The sequence below is a fragment of the Crocodylus porosus genome, unplaced genomic scaffold (assembly GCF_001723895.1).
Source record: "Crocodylus porosus isolate Cpor-Errol unplaced genomic scaffold, CroPor_comp1, whole genome shotgun sequence".
In the NCBI taxonomy this organism is placed as follows: domain Eukaryota; kingdom Metazoa; phylum Chordata; order Crocodylia; family Crocodylidae; genus Crocodylus; species Crocodylus porosus.
Window position 1 is genome coordinate 16,515,590 of NW_017728948.1, and position 19,158 is coordinate 16,534,747.

A 19,158-nucleotide genomic window follows, 5' to 3' on the forward strand; every position below is an offset into this window, starting at 1 on the left:
GGATGCGGTATCCCCATGGCTGTCATGGAGTGCAGTGGGGCTGAGGGCTCCTTGTGGTGCGCTGATGTTCGAACAACCAGTTCTAGTGTAACTGGGAGGTAACTGGAGAAGAGGGTTTTCCAGAGGGTGGAACTGGCATGCACAGGATTGCATAAGGAGCTCCCCACTGTTTTTGGGGGCATTACCCTCTGCCAGTGAGCAACACACACACAAAAAAATGGCTTAAAGCAATTTCAGTACTAGAAAATATAAATGAAAATCTGTGGCTCAGATGGTATGCTGTGAATCTGACCTTTTTGCAGTACCTTTGCCAGTAGCAGTTTTCATAAACATGCTTAGAAGGGATCTTTGCTTAAGCAGCGAGTGGTGAGAGGGGGGCATGGGCAAGCCAGCAGACCCTACTGTGCCTGCAAGTCTTTACCAAAGCTGCAGCCAGGGAGTAGAGGGAAGAGGCCAGCCCTGCTGTGAAGCAGAGAGCCCTGTCCAGCCCAGAGAGTATGCCGGGATGCTGGGGGACTCTGATTTAATTTAAAACAGCAAGGGGGTCTAGGACAGACATAAACTGTCTGTCATGTATAAACTGGTTTGAGCCAAATCAGTTAAACCTGGTTGCATGTAGTATCAGACATCTCAAACCAGTTTCAGCCATTTTCAAACTGGTTTATGTGCACTGAACATCTGTTCTGTTACAAGTTTAAACCAGTTCTGATCACTTAAACTGGTTTATGTGCAACTTCTGTCCTTTGTAAACAACCAAAAACCACTATGAATAAAGATTTCCCCAAATCAGGGAAAAACACATTAATTGGCAAGCCATTTGTGTGTTAACTTTAGGGATTTCTTTGGTTTTCAACCAGGAGTGGGTTGCCAGATAGTAACCATTTTGGGCAGTAGCCATATACCTTTTTGTATTCCAAGTTCCATCTCACTCAGACAAAACCTTATGACAAAAGAATGCATGGGATGTTAAATATTATGCCCATGGTTAGCATTTGCCAGCTCCTCTTGAGCACTATGTGCACAGTGATATCGCTTCTCTGATGTCATCATTAATTTTTGCAGCAGTTTAGAAATCCTTGCTTACAGTTATGAAGGGAACTGTCTGTACGTGACAGTGTATTGTATTTATTCTGAGACTACCCATAGCTCTTGGAGGATTTAGATAGCCGCATTGTCTAAAGATGCCATCAGCACTGGAGAATCTGCCCCATTCCTCTTGCAGTTTGTGTATACCAACCAAGGCCTTACAAGTACCATTCCCGTGTGCTTGACTTGGGACCTGCAGGGGCAAAGCAGGACTCTCTCTTGCTGTTGTGCCTTCTAGGGCTTAGGGCTCACCTCCTCTGTAGTTTCAGTGTACAAACTACTGTTGCCCAAATAGTGTGCGGGAAAAGGAACAGCAGGAGTCACTGGAAGATGTGGGTGCGGTGAAACATGAGCAAGAGGACTAGTGGGAGAGGAATTGGAGCAAGCATGGAAATCTGCAACATGAACAATAGGTCTGGCAGTATTGTAAGCAACTGAAAACCAAGGTTACAACTATAAGCAACTAGGCACCCTTTAATAGGGGCACTGCTAGCTTTGCTTATTTTCTTTTTGCAGCTTACAGTGGGAGCATTTAGAGTCTTGAGTACCCATGCATTTCCTGTTTTACGTAAATCAGCTGCTCCTCAGAGCTCTCTGTAGCTGCCTGGGAGGACTGTGGTCAGGCACCCAGCATTGATTGCTCAGTGAGGGCCAGTGATGGGGCTGGTCTTGCTCAGGGCTCACTGGACTCAAGAGTTGGTTATCGTGTCCTGGTCCAGGGCTGCTGGGCTAGGCTTAAACCAAGATGTATTGCAACCGCTTGCTTGAGCGGTACAGCAGTACCTTTAGTGGGACAGCTGTGCCAACTGCAGCCCTGGGCTGCAGTGAGGATGGCAGGACTGAGTTTTTTGTTGTGGAGCAGCCAAGCAGGGTGAGAGGGGGAAGAATGGGCTCTGCTGCCCCAGTCCTTGCAGGCTTCACAGCTAGGGTAGCAGGACCCCCGCAAGCTGCACCAGCCTCTTCTGGCACCAGACTGCATTCTCTTCCCTCCACTTTTTGCTTCTGCCTCCATCCCCACTCCCTCTTGTAAGTCCTGCCCTCTGTGCCCTGCTCGGCTGCTCTGATTAACATGGTGCTGCTGTACTCTAACATTTGCACTGCGGTCTGGGATGGAAGCTGGCACAGCTGCTGCATTAAAAGTGTAGCATTGCTTCTAGACCTTACATGCCACTTGCAAGAGCTGTCCAGGCCACTTTTGGCACAGGTGCTGCAGGATGGCCACCCCGGCTTTAAATCATTTAATACTGGCCACTGTCAGGGACAGGTTACTGAGCTAGATGGACTCTTGGCCTGACTCTGTATAGCATATACTATGTTTAAGGCCATTTACCTTCCTCTTCTCTCAAGCCTCCTTTTGGGACTTTTCTTCTGATCTGATATTAACTTAATTATATATTCTTTGGGGCAGGGATTAACTTTTTTTTGTGAAGTGCCATGTGCATTTATGATGCTGTGCACAGTAAAACAAGAAAATTTAAGTCTTCTGCTTGTCATCTTTGATCCTATACCATCTGTTTTGCACCTATGCAGATCCTGCATTCCCTGTAATAATGGTCACCTTGTTCAGTATCAAATAGTCCTGCCTATTATTTAATAGGGATTTAAGTACTGTTAAAGAGCTGCTGCATTCTACCTTAGCCATGGCAACATTCCAGGATAGATATAGTTTTATACTTGTGTGTGCATGTCCCCGCATGCACACATGTGTATTAAACTGTATCTATCCTGGAATGTTGCCATGGCTAAGGTAGAATGCAGCACACATAAAAATAGAAGAATATTTTGATTTGGAATGAAAGGCACTGTATAAATGTAGTATGCCACTGCTGGGAGCTCTTTCTAAAAAATAACTCTATTCAGAATAAATTTATCTTTTAGAAGTTGAATTCTAGTAGGTTAGGTTTAGTTAAATTAGGTCTATGAGGCAAATCGGACGTTTCCAGAAGAAGCCGTTTTTGAGAAGTTACAGGAAGTAAGATTTTTTTTTTTCTGGTTTAATTCTGAAAAATCTGGGGTCAGATCCTATTCCTTCTATTAGATGTGTGAGTGGTCAACTGCAGCGCTATTCCACCCTCTGAGTCTTTGAAAAATAACGTAAGTTGGGCGAGTCCTTGTTTTTTGTGACTTCATCTTTTAGGCTAAGTTGAAAAAAAGTAGATTTGTTAATGGCTTTTCAGGGACTCATGGGGTGTGTCCAGACAATTGTGGTCATGCTGTATGTGGCACTGGAAACTCGTTTGCAGCATCACATACTGCCCAGTCTGGTGTTCTCTGCGCTAGAATGGCACACTGCCCGACCATGTGCTGCTCTGTGTTTTTGTTTTTTTCCCCTGAGAATATTTTGACCCCTGGATATCCGGGGGTCAAAAAAAAACTGTGGAAAAATCATGTGGAGCAGTGGACGTTCAGGCAGCATGCACTGTTGAAAAGTGGAGCCGGGCCACCTGGAGCTGCGCTGTGGCTGCTGGCCAGGTTCCACCTAGCAGGATTGCTGCAGCTGCAGCACTGGGAGGCCCCCAGGGCTCCAGGTAAGGCTGCTGGAGCCAGCACAGTGGTCCTAGGGTAACTTGCCGCATGTCAAAGCACATGTGGCATGGGAACCAAACGTCCATGCACATCTGGATGTACTCATAGGGTAGAATAAGATCCGAACCTTTGTGTAGTGGAATTATACCAGTCTTAGCTCTTTGAATTGGTTAGCCTGATTCACGTTCAACTTTGATAGATTTCTTTAGATAAACTGCTGTTAGTGCTTTTGAAACTTGAAGGATGCTGAACCTTTTGATAACATTATAGCAAGGCAAAATCTGGTTTGCGATAATAACTGTCAAGGCAGTGGCGTTGCCATGTATCTCTGTATAAACCTGGAGTAATGAACAGATAATAAGTGTATGAGCTTTAAATTTTGATGCATTTAAATCCATGTAGTTCTGTTGCTCTTTCTATTTCTAAACTAAATTAGTAAATCAATACATAAAACGCATGACAGTATTTCACCTTGGGAAGGCTTCATGATATTAAACTATTGTTTTGTGTTTTATGGTGCTTTGCTATAGAAGCATGCAGGATGAGCAAACCCTTATATAATATGGTTGTCCATCAAAAGATAGCATTCATTGTTTTGCTGTTTTTTGTAGTAGCAAGTAATGCTTTGAACAACCTCTTATTGATTGCATCACTGCTACCATCTGGTAATTTTTGCTATAGATTACTATTAAAAAAAACAAAGACCCTGTTTAAGCTAAACACTTATTAATAGTCTGTTTCATAAGAAATAGGATTCTAACTGCACACGTTAGTTTGTAGCAGCTGAAAATTTGCAGGGAAGATGCTTTGCATGACATTTAATAATTTTAAATTTCTAGCGTTTCCCAGATGAGTCCTTCAGAGGAATCTCGGAAGAGCTGTACCATTGGAATGGCTGGTATGGTTCTCTCCCTTCTTTCATCTGCCTGGTTCCCACTGGATCTTTCTGCACACCAAGATGCCTTGATTTTGACAGGAAACTTGCTTGCAGGTAGAAAAAAGATTGTTGGATTGCTTCAATGCATGTTCTTTATCATTTTCTCTCCATTTTTTTACTCAGAATGCCTTATCTATGTTTGTTTATACACAACAAAAAATCTGCAAGATTTAGTGGGCAACCTGTGTGGCAAGTGTGCCACAAATTAGTCCTCCACCCTTCCTGAATTCTACTCTAATTCCCTTCACCTGCCCAGTCTGCTGTTCTGCTTCCTGCTCTGTCACTCTGCTGCCTGCCTTCTTCCCAGTCTGCCATGTCCCACACACAGGATACCTTTGCCACTTGTGGCAAGCGTGCTACAGGTTGGCCATCCCTGCTCTAGTTTTAATAAAGTATTTTGCTTTCCTCATGTAAGCTGATTCTGTGGCCTGTCTTTTCTTCCCAATCCTACTTTGTACCATTCTATCAGGTAACAATTATAGGTTGTCTTTAGAGTTGACTTATTCTGGATCTTAACTTGTTAAAAAAATATTGTACAAACCTATCTGCATGGTAGACCATTTGAAATCTAGCAAACAAATGACCGTACAGACCAAGGCCTTGCATGTGATGATGATTACTATACTTCATGAGGCTAAAACAGTCTCATAAACCTTGCAGCTTCCACCTAGTCTTTGCTGGTTGGACAGGCAGACATTTGAGACTCTCTTATTTCTTGTATAGCAGTTAAGAAGAAAAAGTCTTGTATGGAATAGCAGAGGTAGGATTTGTAGGCAGCTGAGAGAGACTAATAACTTGAGAAACAGGGTGAAAATTGGTATCAGTCTTAGCCTTCACACAGAAGCTGTTTTTTGAATATGTGATTTAGCACTTCATCCCGTGGGTCTCATTCATAAACTTATCAAACTCCACCTTAAGAGTAATTAAGCATTTTGCCTTCCTATTGGATGACTGTCCCTTAACCTCACTCCTTTGATCAGTAAGAAACTTTTTTTCTAATTTTCAGTCTAAAATTATTTATGGCTTGTCCATATCCACTTGTTCTAGTGTCAGCATAGTTCTGGAGGCCAGCATAGTTCTGGAGGCTCGTCTCCTTCTCTTGTGTTTTATAATAGTGTTACAGGAAGGAAAGAGTACTGCTATCCCCTTTCAGGCTTTTTTCTGCTAGCTGAAATAAACCAGGTCCTTCAGGAAACTCTCTTAGAATAGACTGTCAGTTCTCCTGACCATCTTAATGTGTGCATAGCTCTTACTATTTAACAATACACATAAAATGAACCCACCTCTTAAAGTAGCTTGAATACCATGTGCGCCTTCATGATCTGAGTGTTTATAACTGATGTACCATCTTTTCCTCGTCTCATTAATAATTAAGACTCCTTATTATTTCAGCTAGTGCTCCCAAGTGTTTGAAAAACCCTTGGACTACTGAAGAAGATGCTAATACAGGAGCTGCTAAACAAGAAGAGTCCTGGCCAGCTTTGGCTGACCGAACTCTTGTAACTTTGGTAGAACAGCTTTTTTCTCACTTGCTGAAGGTCATTAATATTTGTGCTCATGTAATGGATGATGTTACTCCTGGCCCAGCAATAAAGGTATGACTCTTAAAACTGTAGTGATATAAAGAGCTATTTCTGAAATATGTATCTTGTTACACATGATCTGGGCAACCTATAATTTAAAAATTGTATTTTGGTGATAAATCTCCAGTGCATAGCTATAGGAAACCAAGTACAGGCAACGCCCACTTAGTGCTCCTGATTGGTTCCAGAAAAACCAAGTGTTAAGCGGAATCATGCTAATTGAAACCCATTTCCCCAAAAAATTTAAATCATGATAAACTAGTTATTGCCTGCCCCACCACTGCCTCTCCCCTGCTCACCTACCCACGCTCCAGCCCAAGCCTGTGCTCCTGCCACCCTGCTCTGGGCCCCTGCTGGTCCTGGCCCCGGGCACTGATGTGGGTCCTGCTCTCATGCCAGCCCCCTACTCACTGCTTGTTGCTGTCACCACCTCTCCCCACCCCCTTCGCCTGCCCGCTGGCCTCTCTGGCCTCACTTGCCAGCCTGGGCACTGGCGCTTTGGCTGGCTCTGCTGTTCCTGGCCCTGGGCACAGGTATGGGCCCTGTGCTCCTGCTCCACTCTGGGTGCAGCCCTGGCCACAGGCACCGGTGCGGGTCTCTTGCTCCTCCCCTCCTTTTGCCGCCGCTTTTCTTCCCCACTGCCCCTACCTGCTTTGGCACCACATGTCAGCCTGGGCCTACGCTTCTGCCACCCCACCCTTCTGCCAAAACTCCCTGATTCCACTGAGCGCTGTAGCAAAACTGGCTGAGCGCTTGGTGGAATTAGGTATCCATTTTGCATGAGTGCTGTAGCAAAATAGTGCTAATCGGCACCATGTTAAGCGAGGGTTGCCTGTAACATTGCTAGGGACCTAGAAAATGTCTTCTGTGTTAGTAACATTGTTGGATTGTACATTGTTTGTGGTGTCGTCTTAGAAATTTTTAAACTACTTTTTCTCCTTATGGGAAGTATCCTTCTACCTCTAGCCTGTTTCATGAGTGCATATATTCTGGCAATATTATCAGTCCTGTTCTTGAAGCTCTCTGAATAGGATTTTTAATTACCTATCCCTTTTAATTTGCTCTTCTTCTTCATAAATTTATTCCAATAGTATTTCTACATTTCGAAAAGACCTTTTAAATAAGTCCTGTCTTTATCTGCCTCTTCTTGAGGAATGGCTCAGTTAGATTACTGGGTTTTCTAATTTATTTGTGTGTATGGAAGAAAAGATTGAGAGAATGGAAAGTCAAAGAAATGAGTTTGCCACTTTCAAAATCAAATGCAAAAATGGTAAAGTACATTCATGTCTTTTGTGTGAATTCTGCCCACTACACTCACAAGCCTTCCTTATTTGCAGACATTTTCATTCTTCTGGTAGCACTCTTTTCATATTTATATGAGAATAAATAAATGATCTTTTAAGTAATTAGAATGAATTTACTAAAGGTTTTCAGTACTTGAGCAAAGATTTTGACCTAGACCCATGGATGGGGACCTACCTGAATTGCAGTGGAAGTTTGCAGTGCAGTGGTGCCTTTTTAATTTCACTCTTTTCACTGTGTCCCCCCCCTTGCTGAGTGGCTGAAAGGTAAAAACCTTGACATTAATTGCATCAGCCACTCAGTGGGGAGGGTACAGGATGTGCAGCTAAAAGAGTAAAATTAAAGATGCTGCTGCATTGCAATTTTAGGTAGGTCCCTACCCAGTGAAACCAATATATTGAACTGAGCATTGGGCTAATGTATTCATGTGACACAGTTATGTGGTACTTTTGATGCACCACAAACTAACTTTGGCTAAAGAGAGGCTGTTTGTGTTCCTTGGATATGCAGAATAGCTTTATTTTATAATGTTTGAAAAAGTCACTATGTTTCTTTTAATGAAGGCTATATTTTGAGTCTGAACTATGTACTCTCAAGGCTGCCTTGTTTAACTCTGGCTTCTTCCTAAATGTTAGGGATGTGGGTTTTCTTGTATTCCTTTACTTGCACTTGAAAGAAACTTCTGGTAATCACTCTTTTGTTTAGCATTCCCAGCTTTTCTTCTCTTCAAAAAAGCCATGTCCTTGCTCCATAAAACAAGTGAGATTTTACATGCAATTAATTGTTGCATATAGGCAGGAGTAATTAAAGAGTGTATGCCTGTATATGTATTCTGAGTTTGCAAAAATAAAGTGTTTAGAAGATGACTCTCACACTTCCAAATATTTATATTTTAGGCAGCATTACCTTCTCTCACAAACCCACCTTCTCTAAGTCCTATTCGGCGGAAAGGGAAAGAGAGAGATTCAGTTGAACAGACATCTGTACCGATGAGCCCTAAAAAGGGTAGTGAAACTAATCCAGGTATGGAGATTGACAGATGTACATGTCTGTTTATGGGTATACATGGTGGACTAGGAAGAAAATCTTAGTTGTGTAACTCAACATACCGTGGAATGCCAGTGTTAATTGTGAAGAGGTTTGCATGGATTGGGAAATGGTTAAAATATTTTTTGTAGAGAATCATAAAAAATCCATCCATTTGCAAGCAGTGTGGATTTCTGCCTCTTGCTGTTCTTACCAGTGCTGTTGCTGACTTTGAAGTCTAAAACTAAAAATGAAAATATTTGTCTTCATACTCCAATGATGGAAGCTGAATGCTTGCTTTGCTGTTCTTTTGAGCACAGATATTGGGTGCTCATGGAAAGCAAAAACCTAAATTTAAAATGAATATAAAAGCTTTAAGGATTTTCTTTAGATACTTTAAAGGGAGCAAAATAAATTCTTCTTTTAGAATAACTTTAAGAAACCCAAGTAAGTCCTCCTTGGGTCTCTTGGATTATTGTCACTAATTTTCATGAAAGGTGGTTACTGTTTTGTAAGATTGAATCATTTGGACAGACGTTTTTTTCTAGTAACTTGGATGCGCATATTAAATCATTTTACCATGCATTTCAAAGTTAAGTTACTGTTATACTATGGTGGTCTATCTAAATACCTTTCCTTTTCTTTAAAAAGCTGCTAGGCAAACTGATACTCCAGGACCTGCTCCAACAAGCAAATCATCCTCGCTGGGCAGTTTCTATCATCTTCCATCATATCTCAAGTTATATGATGTCTTAAAAGCTACGCATGCTAACTATAAGGTACAAGGCAATGTCATTTGGGTAAATGTGATATGTAAAATACAAGAGTAAACATTTTTTGGCTAGTGTTACAGGACAGTAACTTTACTTTTCTTTCATCTTGAAGTATGAAGTTTATTTCTCAGTATGGGTACATACATGCCTTGTGCACTCGGATTTGTCCAGGAGCATCTTTTTGGGGTTCTGCTTGTCCCTTGAGTGTCCTATAAAGATGTAAAGGATCCTCAGCTGGAGAAATCTCAGGAGGCAGGTGGAGAAAAGAGTACTGAAACTTTGAGGGAAAGATTTAGATCTCCATAAGGTCATATGCTGAACAGCTGGAAATAGCTTTGAATGGCCTTTGGGAAGAGTCTCTGTGGCACCCTTCCTGTCATCAGTCACTGTTCTAAGGCGAGTGTCAGCAAGCTTTTAACAACGTTTGGCTGCTGCTTGCAACCCAGCCACTACAATTACAGATGGGGTCATAAACAGCTCAAAGCTCCTAATTCACCTGAACCTGCAGTTAATGGGGAGAGGGAGGAAGGAGTAGGAGGGACTGACTGCGCCACAGCTCCATCATAACTGTCCCTGAGATCTTGCCTGTTGTTGAAACGAGTGGAGGCTATTTACACCTGAACTAGGGTTAGGTTGCTCTGGTTTAACTTGCGCTCACCATAAGGTGGTTGTTACTACCTGTGGCCACAGGTAAGGGTAATGGGGTGGCAGTTTACCACCTCAGCAGACTCTAGTATCTGTTCATATGTCTGCTTCTACCCCACGGTAAGTGAAAGCTGCACCAGGATAACTGGCCCCCGTTTCATTTGGGGATAAATGACCCTGGCTTGACTCTCATCCTAGGGTGAGAATTTGTACAGAGCACAGTTACTGCTGAGCAGCTCGGGTACAGTAAATGCCTTCCTGCTGTTAATTGCAGGTAAAGGGACAGTGATAACTGCACAGAAGTGCTGGCACAGTACCAGTGTTGTAGCCGTGATAGTCCAGGAACTGTGCAAGATTTTCTTGGTGATATCTTTTGTTGAACCACCCATATAGATGGAGAGCTGAACATACTTTTGGGCAGCGCTATGCAGATGAAAGGAATAATTGGACTAAAAATGTTTTGGGAGCCATTCTTGAATTGACTGAAGAGCTCTCACAAATGACACTAGTGGGGGCCAAAGACTGCTCTGTCCCAACACCCATCTGGCCTTCCTTTAATATCTACCTTTATACAATAAACACGTTAGGTAGAAGTCTTTGGTTTTCCTCATTTTCTCACTTTCTGCCAAGGTCACTCTGGATCTTCAGAACACTAATGAAAAGTTTGGATGTTTCCTGCGATCTGCTTTGGATGTCCTCTCTCAAATTTTGGAACTTGCAACTCTTCAAGACATTGGAAAGGTGTGTAGTTTAGGTTCAGAAATTAGGCACATTTGTAATATTTGGAGGGTAGTGGATACTACTCCATAGATGAACTGAAGACTAGCACCACAACAACCTATCTTCCCAAGAATCAAAACTTGCTCACATATCAAGCAAAAGAACTGAAGAGACACTGGGGCGCAACATCGCCTGGTGTCTCCACTTGTCACAAAATGCATGAGTTCACTTTTGTCATCATGAACTTCATGTACATGCTGTAGCTGAGTATGAAGATTGTTGTTGGTCCAAACTAAGTGTCACATAGGTGGAATTAATATTTCTAAAATTTCTGATCATCGTTCCAAGGACACTGCCTTTGAAAGTCATGATGATTTTGTAAGTGTTTAATTGTTAGTACGCTGGGTAGCATAGTAAGTGAACCATAATGAAGGGATGTGGCTTAACTAATTAAATACTGTCAGTAGGCTTGCTGTGTTGTCAGGTAATAAAAAAGATGAACAATTTTGGATAATTTAAGGGTAATACAGTGACTTTTTTTGTCCCTATCATTCTCACTTATACTAACATAATTGTTATATACTGTAATCCCATTAAGTGGAGAAAATCAGGAAGCTTCCTTTTAGTTTGATATTTTCGCTCCTTGTTTTAACTGAGTTAAACTAGTTGGGTCTTCTGTAAAGCCTTGTAAAAGGTGTTTGTGGCTTCACAGGTCACAGTGCCTAACTTTTCAGGTGTCTGATCATTGGAATGGAATCAAAAGTGAGGTGCTTAGGTTTTCATTTTCATACAGCACATTGGGAGAGTTGGTTGTTTCTAAAGGAGCCATGATACAAAAACTTGTGTGCTGAGAAGCTGCCATCTAGAGCTACCCAACAGAAGGGAAGTGCTTGAACTCCTGCCATGCTAGAACTTAAAGGGCTGAGTCAAAGACCCAGGTTTCTCGAGGGCAGACACCTACAAGCCTTCTTTGAAGGCTCTGAGCAGGTCTCACTCTGCTGAAAATGTAAGTGCTACAGAAGGAGCAAGGGCTGGTACTTGGTTGGACAACCTTATTATATATTAACTTAAGTAGCAATCACCTGGACAGTGGGGAACCAGGGTTACAGGCCTTCCTCAGTCTGGCAGGGTTCAGATCTACTTCTTCCACCTTCCAGGGGAGTTCTTTAACTGCTCGGCTTCAAGCCTTTTGTTGAAGTTGTAGTTTGCAAGAAGAAGTCTAAGGGCCAGAAGAACATTGTATTTCCTCTAATACCTCATGCACCTTTGCCCACAAAATTAGCCATCCAAAGTTGTCATGCATGTTTTAAGCAAAGAAGCTCTTTTTTTCTTTTTGGAGTTGTGCTTTCTTTCCCCCCTTCCCAGCAGCATGCAGGAGGGGTGGTGCCTGCTGCTTAGGCCATTCACTCTTTCCTTGCAAGTTCCACTGCTCAAGCTTGAACCCTGTCACAGCTGCTTAGCCAAAAGCTGCTGCCATTTAGCAGTGGCTACAATGGGGTTGAAGCTTGAGCTGTGGAGCTTGCAAGGAGAGGGAGACACAGAAGAGTAGATTCTCTTCCTGTTCCATGCCGCCTCTGGCCATGGCTCTGGAAAAATCTTTTTTCCTTCATACTGCCTTTCCAAAACAAGGTGTCTGTCTTATGTGAAGGGGTGTGGGTTTTTTTGTTTGTGCTTAAGAAAACACAGTAAGCAAGAGAGCCTGGCTAGCCTGAAGAACCAATGATGGCAGCAGTTGGTGGGCAGCAAGCAAGGGCATTCATCTAAGGGGAGAGGCCATCCTGTAGTCCAGGGGTTGGCAGGATTTTTAGCCAGAGTGCGAAAAACACCCCAACCTTGACCCATACCTTGACTTGGCATTTCAGGGGCAGACTGCCAAGGGGCTGTGTGGGATGTGATCCTCACTGCTGGCAGAGGTTGCATGCACACCTCTGGGTGGACAGTGGGGGAGGGACGGGGGTTGTGCTGCCCCAGCTCCTTCTCCACACTGCGCCAAGGCATGCATGCATGCAGTTGTTGCTGGCACAGAGCTGCTGCCAGGACTCTAGAGCCCAATGCAGCTGTCTGTAGACTGCCTGCTGCAGCTGCCCAGAGCCCAGGCCAGTGGTGGAAAGCAGCCAGGAGGCTGCAGATGGCTTCACTGGGCTATGGAGCCCCAGCCAGGCTCCATAGTAGCTGTGGGTGTGGGTGTGCCCCCAAGAAGACTGGCCGGGAAGGGCACCACAACCCTGGCCCTTCCCCTGCCATATGCCCAGAGGTGTGCATGTAGCTGTGGCTGCCATGGAGCTCAGTGAAGCTGTTTGCAGCCTCTTGGCTGCCTACCACAGCCAGCCTGGGCTCTTGGCAGCTGCTGCCAGCCATGGAAACTGGGCTGCTTGTAGCAGGGCTTGCAGCCTCCCAGCTGCCTGCTGCAAGCAGCCTGTGCTCGGTGGTGGCAATTGCCCAGAGCCCGGGCCAGCTGTGACATGCTGAGCAAGATGGCCTTGTGTGCTATGCTCTGGCACATGGGTGGCTTACCCTTGCTGTAATCATGACTCCTTGGATTGTTTTTAAACTTTTATATTAAGAATTCATGGGATAAAATACAAATGCTCCCTTAGAGCAGGAACCAAGGAGACACAAGTGCTGCTCTGCCTAGTTTATGGGTCTTAGTGGGGCTTGGGCAGGAGTTGGGTGCCTAATGGCTCGTATTGTGAAGTCTTGGGCATGTGCACAACACGAAATTGCAGGCATCTGTCCCCTGGACTGTAATTGAGTCTCATAGTTAGTTTAACTCCCTGGACAATACATGGGGAATGTTAAGTGTCCTTCAGCTTAGAGAGAGGTGCTTTGTGAGTTTTGAGGCCTTCAGGATTTGGTAGCTGTTGAGCATGTTTTGGATGTAAGCCCACTTTCTGGAACCTAAGTCTGTGTATCTGGCCTCAAAATATATTACATTTTTACAGTTTTTTTTTGTCCTTACAATTTTTTTCTTAGCTTGCTGGTGTATCTTTCCAGTCTTTAAGCTTGCTCTTTTTTCTGTATTAAGAATTAAGCAATAGGGTTTTACTTCTTGGAAAATATGATTACATTACTGTTTTTCTTTTTCCTTTAACTTTTTTAGTGTGTTGAAGAGATTTTGGGGTATTTGAAATCCTGCTTCAGTAGAGAACCAATGATGGCAACAGTTTGCGTGCAACAAGTAAGGAAGGAATAATTTTTATATTGGCATTTTAGGGAGAATTATTTTGGATGGTGCACTCTGTTCACTACTTTCTTCCTAAGGAAGATAGTTGCGGGGGAAACTACTTTTGGGAGAACTTGCAGTGCAGTATAAAGCAGATCTTTTTAGGTTGCTTTCATTGATGCTTTATGTAATTTTGTTTCAGAGATCCTTCTGCCATTAGAATAGTTTTCTAAACAGCTGTTATGTCCTGTAAGATGTGCCATGAGACTAGACAGTCACCTCGCTGGGGTCACCTGACCCCTAGTTGTCTTCCCTGCTTGGTGCAGGGGGCTGGACCCGATCTGCCGAGGTCCCTTCCGGCCTTACAATCTATGAAGTTCCTCCATTTAGCTGGGTGAAAAGCAGATTTAACAATTACCAGAAACCACATTTAAAATAAGAACAGATTCCAGTTTTGTTAATTTGGGTTACCAAAATTAATGTAGATACATACTTAGGTTGGGAAAGTACTTTAGCCAAAGGCCTATTTCAGTTCAGAAAAGTTAAATTTAGCTTTCAGCCTTGTACAAGCTCAGAATAATTTTATGTCTTGATTATTCTAAAACCATGGGAAGGAATAGAGTTGAGAAGGGAGGGGAGGGATATCTTATTTTAACTGATCACTTTACTGGTTTAAACATTTGGGGATTATTAACTTAAATTGGTTTCATGTCTGCAAGAAAAAATTGTGCATTTTTTTTTCTGTACTTTTAATGGTACTTTCAGCCTTTCTCTTGCACAGTTGGAAAAAAATTAAGACTGCAATGTGACAGTTTCATTCATAAAATGATTTCTGGGAGGATGGGACTCAAGCTATACTGTTCCAGAAATGCTAACTATTTTTTCCCCAAAACTTTTCCTTAGTTGCTGAAGACTTTATTTGGGACAAACTTGGCATCTCAATACGATGGCTTGTCTTCCAACCCCAGCAAATCTCAAGGCAAAGCTCAGCGCTTAGGCTCTTCAAATTTAAGGCCTGGCCTCTATCATTATTGCTTCATGGCACCTTATACACACTTTACGCAGGCACTTGCTGATGCTAGTCTAAGGAACATGGTACAGGCTGAGCAGGAACATGATGCCTCAGGGTAATTTATTGTTTTCCTTTGTGGTATAGTGGATTAATGTGAGCTTTTGTTTCCATGGAACGTAGTAAATCCTAATATAGTTAAGAGTTCTGAACTCTTGTGAAATACTTAAATTAGTTTTTCACATTGAAATTTCAGTATGATGATCAGTTGTCAAAAGCTGTCACCTTTTCTATTGTATTTAAAGTGGCACACCTTATCGTTGAGTTTGTTAACTTGAGCTTTGGTATAATCTTGGATTTTGGGTAGCACAGAAGTACTTCACAAACAAGTCGCACTAGCACATTAGCTTTTGTAATTATATAATATGATATTAGTTTTATATTTATTTATATTATAGTAGGGTAATAATTTTTCATATTTAAGATGGCTTTTATTGTTCACATATTAGTGTTTGTTACTGGCCTGAGCAGAAAGGCAAAGGAATAATTTTTTTTTTCTCACTCCTAGGTAGACAGGTTGTGCAGAACAGGCTGCAAATGTTGTTGGAACAAAGTAGGGAAGTGCATTTATGTATTACAGTTGCCCTTGATGTACAGTATGTCTTGCAGATGAAAATTGGGAAACGTGTATATGCCTATGTTCTCCAAATACTTGCAACTTTAATGGTAAACAAAATGTGTTCATGTGAAGCTTCTCAAGCTTTTTCTTTTGTTCTACTCTGTTTTAATAGATGGTTTGATGTACTGCAGAAAGTTTCAACACAACTGAAAACTAGCATTTCAAGTGTAACAAAACATCGTGCTGACAAGGTAATTAAAATGTATACATTTTTTTTTTTCTTTCCATCCAAATTTAGTTATTCAGCAGTTTTACTTTGAACTGGAATACTATAAAAATGAGAGGTGCCTTTTAACCTTTTATTTTCTTTTTTATAGAATGCTATTCACAATCACATCCGCTTATTTGAACCTCTTGTCATAAAAGCTTTAAAGCAGTACACTACAACAACATCTGTACAGCTGCAGAGGCAGGTTTTAGACCTCCTTGCACAACTGGTTCAACTACGCGTTAACTACTGTCTTCTGGATTCAGATCAGGTTAGTTACTCCTTTCATTTTTGCCAGTTTTTAGTAGGTTAAAGGGTCATTGCTAGGTTAAAATGTTTAATTATTTAAAGGAAGATGCATAATACTTGTCCTATCAATAGGAGCATCATTTTCAAAAACAGGGATTTATGATGGAATTTTATGAAATCTTCACCTTGTGAAAATTTTTATGATCTTTCTCATCAAGTTCACTTTCTGGCTATTATACAGTAGTAAATGGGTGAATGTTTTTTAAATCTCCAAAAACATTAATTTTATAAACATTTTATCAAACTTCAGAGAGGGAATGGCATGTAGATAACACCAAATGATTGCATGAAATGAGCTTTGATAAACAAGTATGTGTTGTAAATGCACAAAGGAAAAATGGTTATCAGTATTACTTTCTATTTAGTTGAAATAGATAAAGCTGATGATTGATTTAACCACTGAAAATGCTTGGCTCTCTTCTGGTTCACAGAATTTTCCTGTTTGGAGCTTAGCTTGTAAACGCTATGTTAATAAGTAGCAGAGCTGACTCCACTAAAATGATTTTTGTTATAAAGGAAAAAGCATTACCTAGATACTTGTGTAGGACTGTGCCTTCAAGACATGTCCCAGGGCCCTGTGCAAACTGGTGCTTTTTGGTTTCCTTATGTTTTTTCCTTAGTGCTTTTAGATAGAAATTAGTGAGACGTGTTTTTGTTTGCTGTATGCAGTTCTTGATGCTTGCTTCTATCCTTTGTAGGTGTTCATTGGATTTGTGCTAAAGCAGTTTGAATACATTGAAGTAGGACAGTTCAGGTATGGGATATCAATTTGGCAAATAATATTCATAAATATGATGCATAACGCTATACAAAGCTGTACTTTGTGTGCCTTGGTGCGGTTTGCATTACTGTGTCATCTGTAGTATAGAGAGAGGTCTCTTGTTTTACATTCATTTAGTCTACAAGGTGCAAATCTACCCTTGGCATCTACAGTACAGATCACGGGTTACTACATATTTCTACAAAGCTTCTAAGACAGAGTTTTTCAACCCATGGGTCATGACCCAAAAGTGGATCGCAATATAGGAAAGGGTTGCAAACAAAGTTTAAAAATGGATCAACAAATTTAAAAAGTGGATTCTCCTTTAAAGGAGAAAAACATGGGAAACTATGGGTTTCCCCTTGCAGGCTAGCAGAGTTCCAGCCTGCAAGAGGCTGCTTGGGGCTGAGAGGTGTGGGAGGAGGGCTGTCTGACGGGGGTGGGGCACCATGTGCATATGAGTGCACACATGCACATCACAGCCAGGCAGCCTGGAGAGCAGTTTCCCACAGGTAAGTCTGTAGGGTGGGGGCGGCATAGGTGATGCATGGGGTGGGGCACATGTCCCACCCAGATCTGTGCATCGGCAGTGGACACGGGACTGATTGTGTGCACACATGCATTAGTTCTGGTATTTATATGAATGGAATTTTTTAGTAACTGAACTACTATTGAGAAATTCAGAAAAATAATTTTTAAATACTATTTTTTTAAGAGGTACAAACAACTGAATACATGAACAGACTGTTCATGATGTTTCTATAAAACCATAAATGTTTATCATTCTTCTGAGGTAGGGCTTGCTTGTATGTATCAAATAAAAGGTTTTGTGTATTGACACCTTTTTTCTTTTCTTTTCTTTTTTTTCCAAGGGAGTCTGAAGCAATTATTCCTAATATCTTTTTCTTCTTGGTATTATTGTCTTATGAGCGGTATCACTCCAAGCAGATAATAGGAATTCCAAAGATCATTCAGCTATGTGATGGTATCATGGCCAGTGGAAGGAAAGCTGTTACACATGGTAAGTTTAAAAAATAAAATAGTGGATCTGATGCTAATTCACTAATAATTAAACACAAAGTGCTAAGGAAATCTGGGTGTATACTGATCAGTCCAGAAAACATTTTTGTTTAGTTTTCTTAGTTTTCTTGTTGTACTCTTAACCTTTTTTCACACATTAAAATAGTATCAGTGTAACTCTTTAAAAATAAGTATATTTGCTTCTAATAAAATTTGTCACATTTATATGTAATTGGCAATTTCTACTTGAATTACTTTAAGTACAAGGAGTTTATAAATTTACAGCATGCTTGAGCAGTGAGGGAGAGTCTTGTGTATCATCTGTCTTTTTTTCTACCAAGTACTTGTTTAGTGTCTCTTGCTTTCTCATAAATTCTTTGAATTTAATAGTATCTGTCTTAATGTTTGGTTTAAACAGGCAGCTCTTAGTTTGTTGCAAGGGTATTGCCTATTAAATATTCAACATAATTCTTTTGTCAGCTCTTTACAATACAAAGCAAGCAGGACAAAGGCAGATTAGAAATTGGATTTAAATGTTTTTCTTCAAATCTTTGTAAAATTACACATTTAAAGAGTGTGTGTCTGTCTAGCTGTCTATAAAACAAATAAATTTATTTAAAATGTTTGTGTATACACACAATATGATGTAAAGGCTATTGAAACACATAATTTCTTCTTAAGGTACGTAGAGGTTTTTTAGGAATCTGATTTGAAATGACTAAAAACCAAGAATGCTGTTTATTTAGGGCTTGCTTGTTATTTGAATAGTAAATTACCACAAAAATGTTTCTTACTTTTGGAAAAAGAATATGGAAAACCTTATTCTAGAGATTTCAGGGAAGCTTGTGTAGATTGTCCTGAGAAAAGGTGCACCTTTCTAAAACACATTTAATACTAGCAGTAATGGCCAGATATGCCTGCGACTTGGTTTCTGCTTTAATAGGGGTTAAGGAACAAGAGTTATAGTACTTACATAGGTTTTTTATTTTTTTCCTCAGGCATTTATAGTAGCTTGTCACTAGCATGTTGACCACTAATAGCAGAAAAGTTGTGCGGGAGTCAAAGGACTAGAATTTTCTGTTGCATCTTTTGCATATACTACTGAATATATGAAATTTGTGAATATTTTTCTTTTTAGCTATACCAGCTCTGCAACCCATTGTCCATGATCTCTTTGTATTAAGAGGAGCAAATAAAGCTGATGCTGGAAGAGAACTAGACACACAGAAAGAAGTGGTAGTGTCAATGTTACTGAGACTCATCCAATACCATCAGGTGAGATAAGAGGATAAAGACAAACCTAATATTGTGTATGATTTGTGGTATGTATTATAGTTTAGGCTGGCCATACTAAAAATCTTTCAGCAACCTTTTCTCTATTCTGCATGAATCTTCAGTAGTTGGGTATTGTA

The 19,158-nt window shown here is 41.2% G+C and overlaps 1 protein-coding gene across 4 annotated transcripts in view; it reads left to right on the forward strand.

Annotated features, from left to right (window-relative positions):
- Window positions 1–19,158, forward strand: part of HTT (huntingtin) — a 154,886-nt gene that overhangs the window by 62,464 nt on the left and 73,264 nt on the right. For all 4 annotated transcript variants that reach the window (XM_019552983.1, XM_019552984.1, XM_019552985.1 and 1 more), the window contains 12 exons: window positions 4,452–4,603; window positions 5,942–6,144; window positions 8,331–8,457; window positions 9,112–9,239; window positions 10,509–10,619; window positions 13,699–13,776; window positions 14,665–14,888; window positions 15,562–15,640; window positions 15,767–15,928; window positions 16,665–16,720; window positions 17,599–17,747; window positions 18,885–19,021. In XM_019552983.1, the coding sequence (XP_019408528.1) occupies window positions 4,452–4,603; window positions 5,942–6,144; window positions 8,331–8,457; window positions 9,112–9,239; window positions 10,509–10,619; window positions 13,699–13,776; window positions 14,665–14,888; window positions 15,562–15,640; window positions 15,767–15,928; window positions 16,665–16,720; window positions 17,599–17,747; window positions 18,885–19,021 (1,606 nt within the window). The remainder of the gene's footprint in view (window positions 1–4,451; window positions 4,604–5,941; window positions 6,145–8,330; window positions 8,458–9,111; window positions 9,240–10,508; window positions 10,620–13,698; window positions 13,777–14,664; window positions 14,889–15,561; window positions 15,641–15,766; window positions 15,929–16,664; window positions 16,721–17,598; window positions 17,748–18,884; window positions 19,022–19,158) is intronic.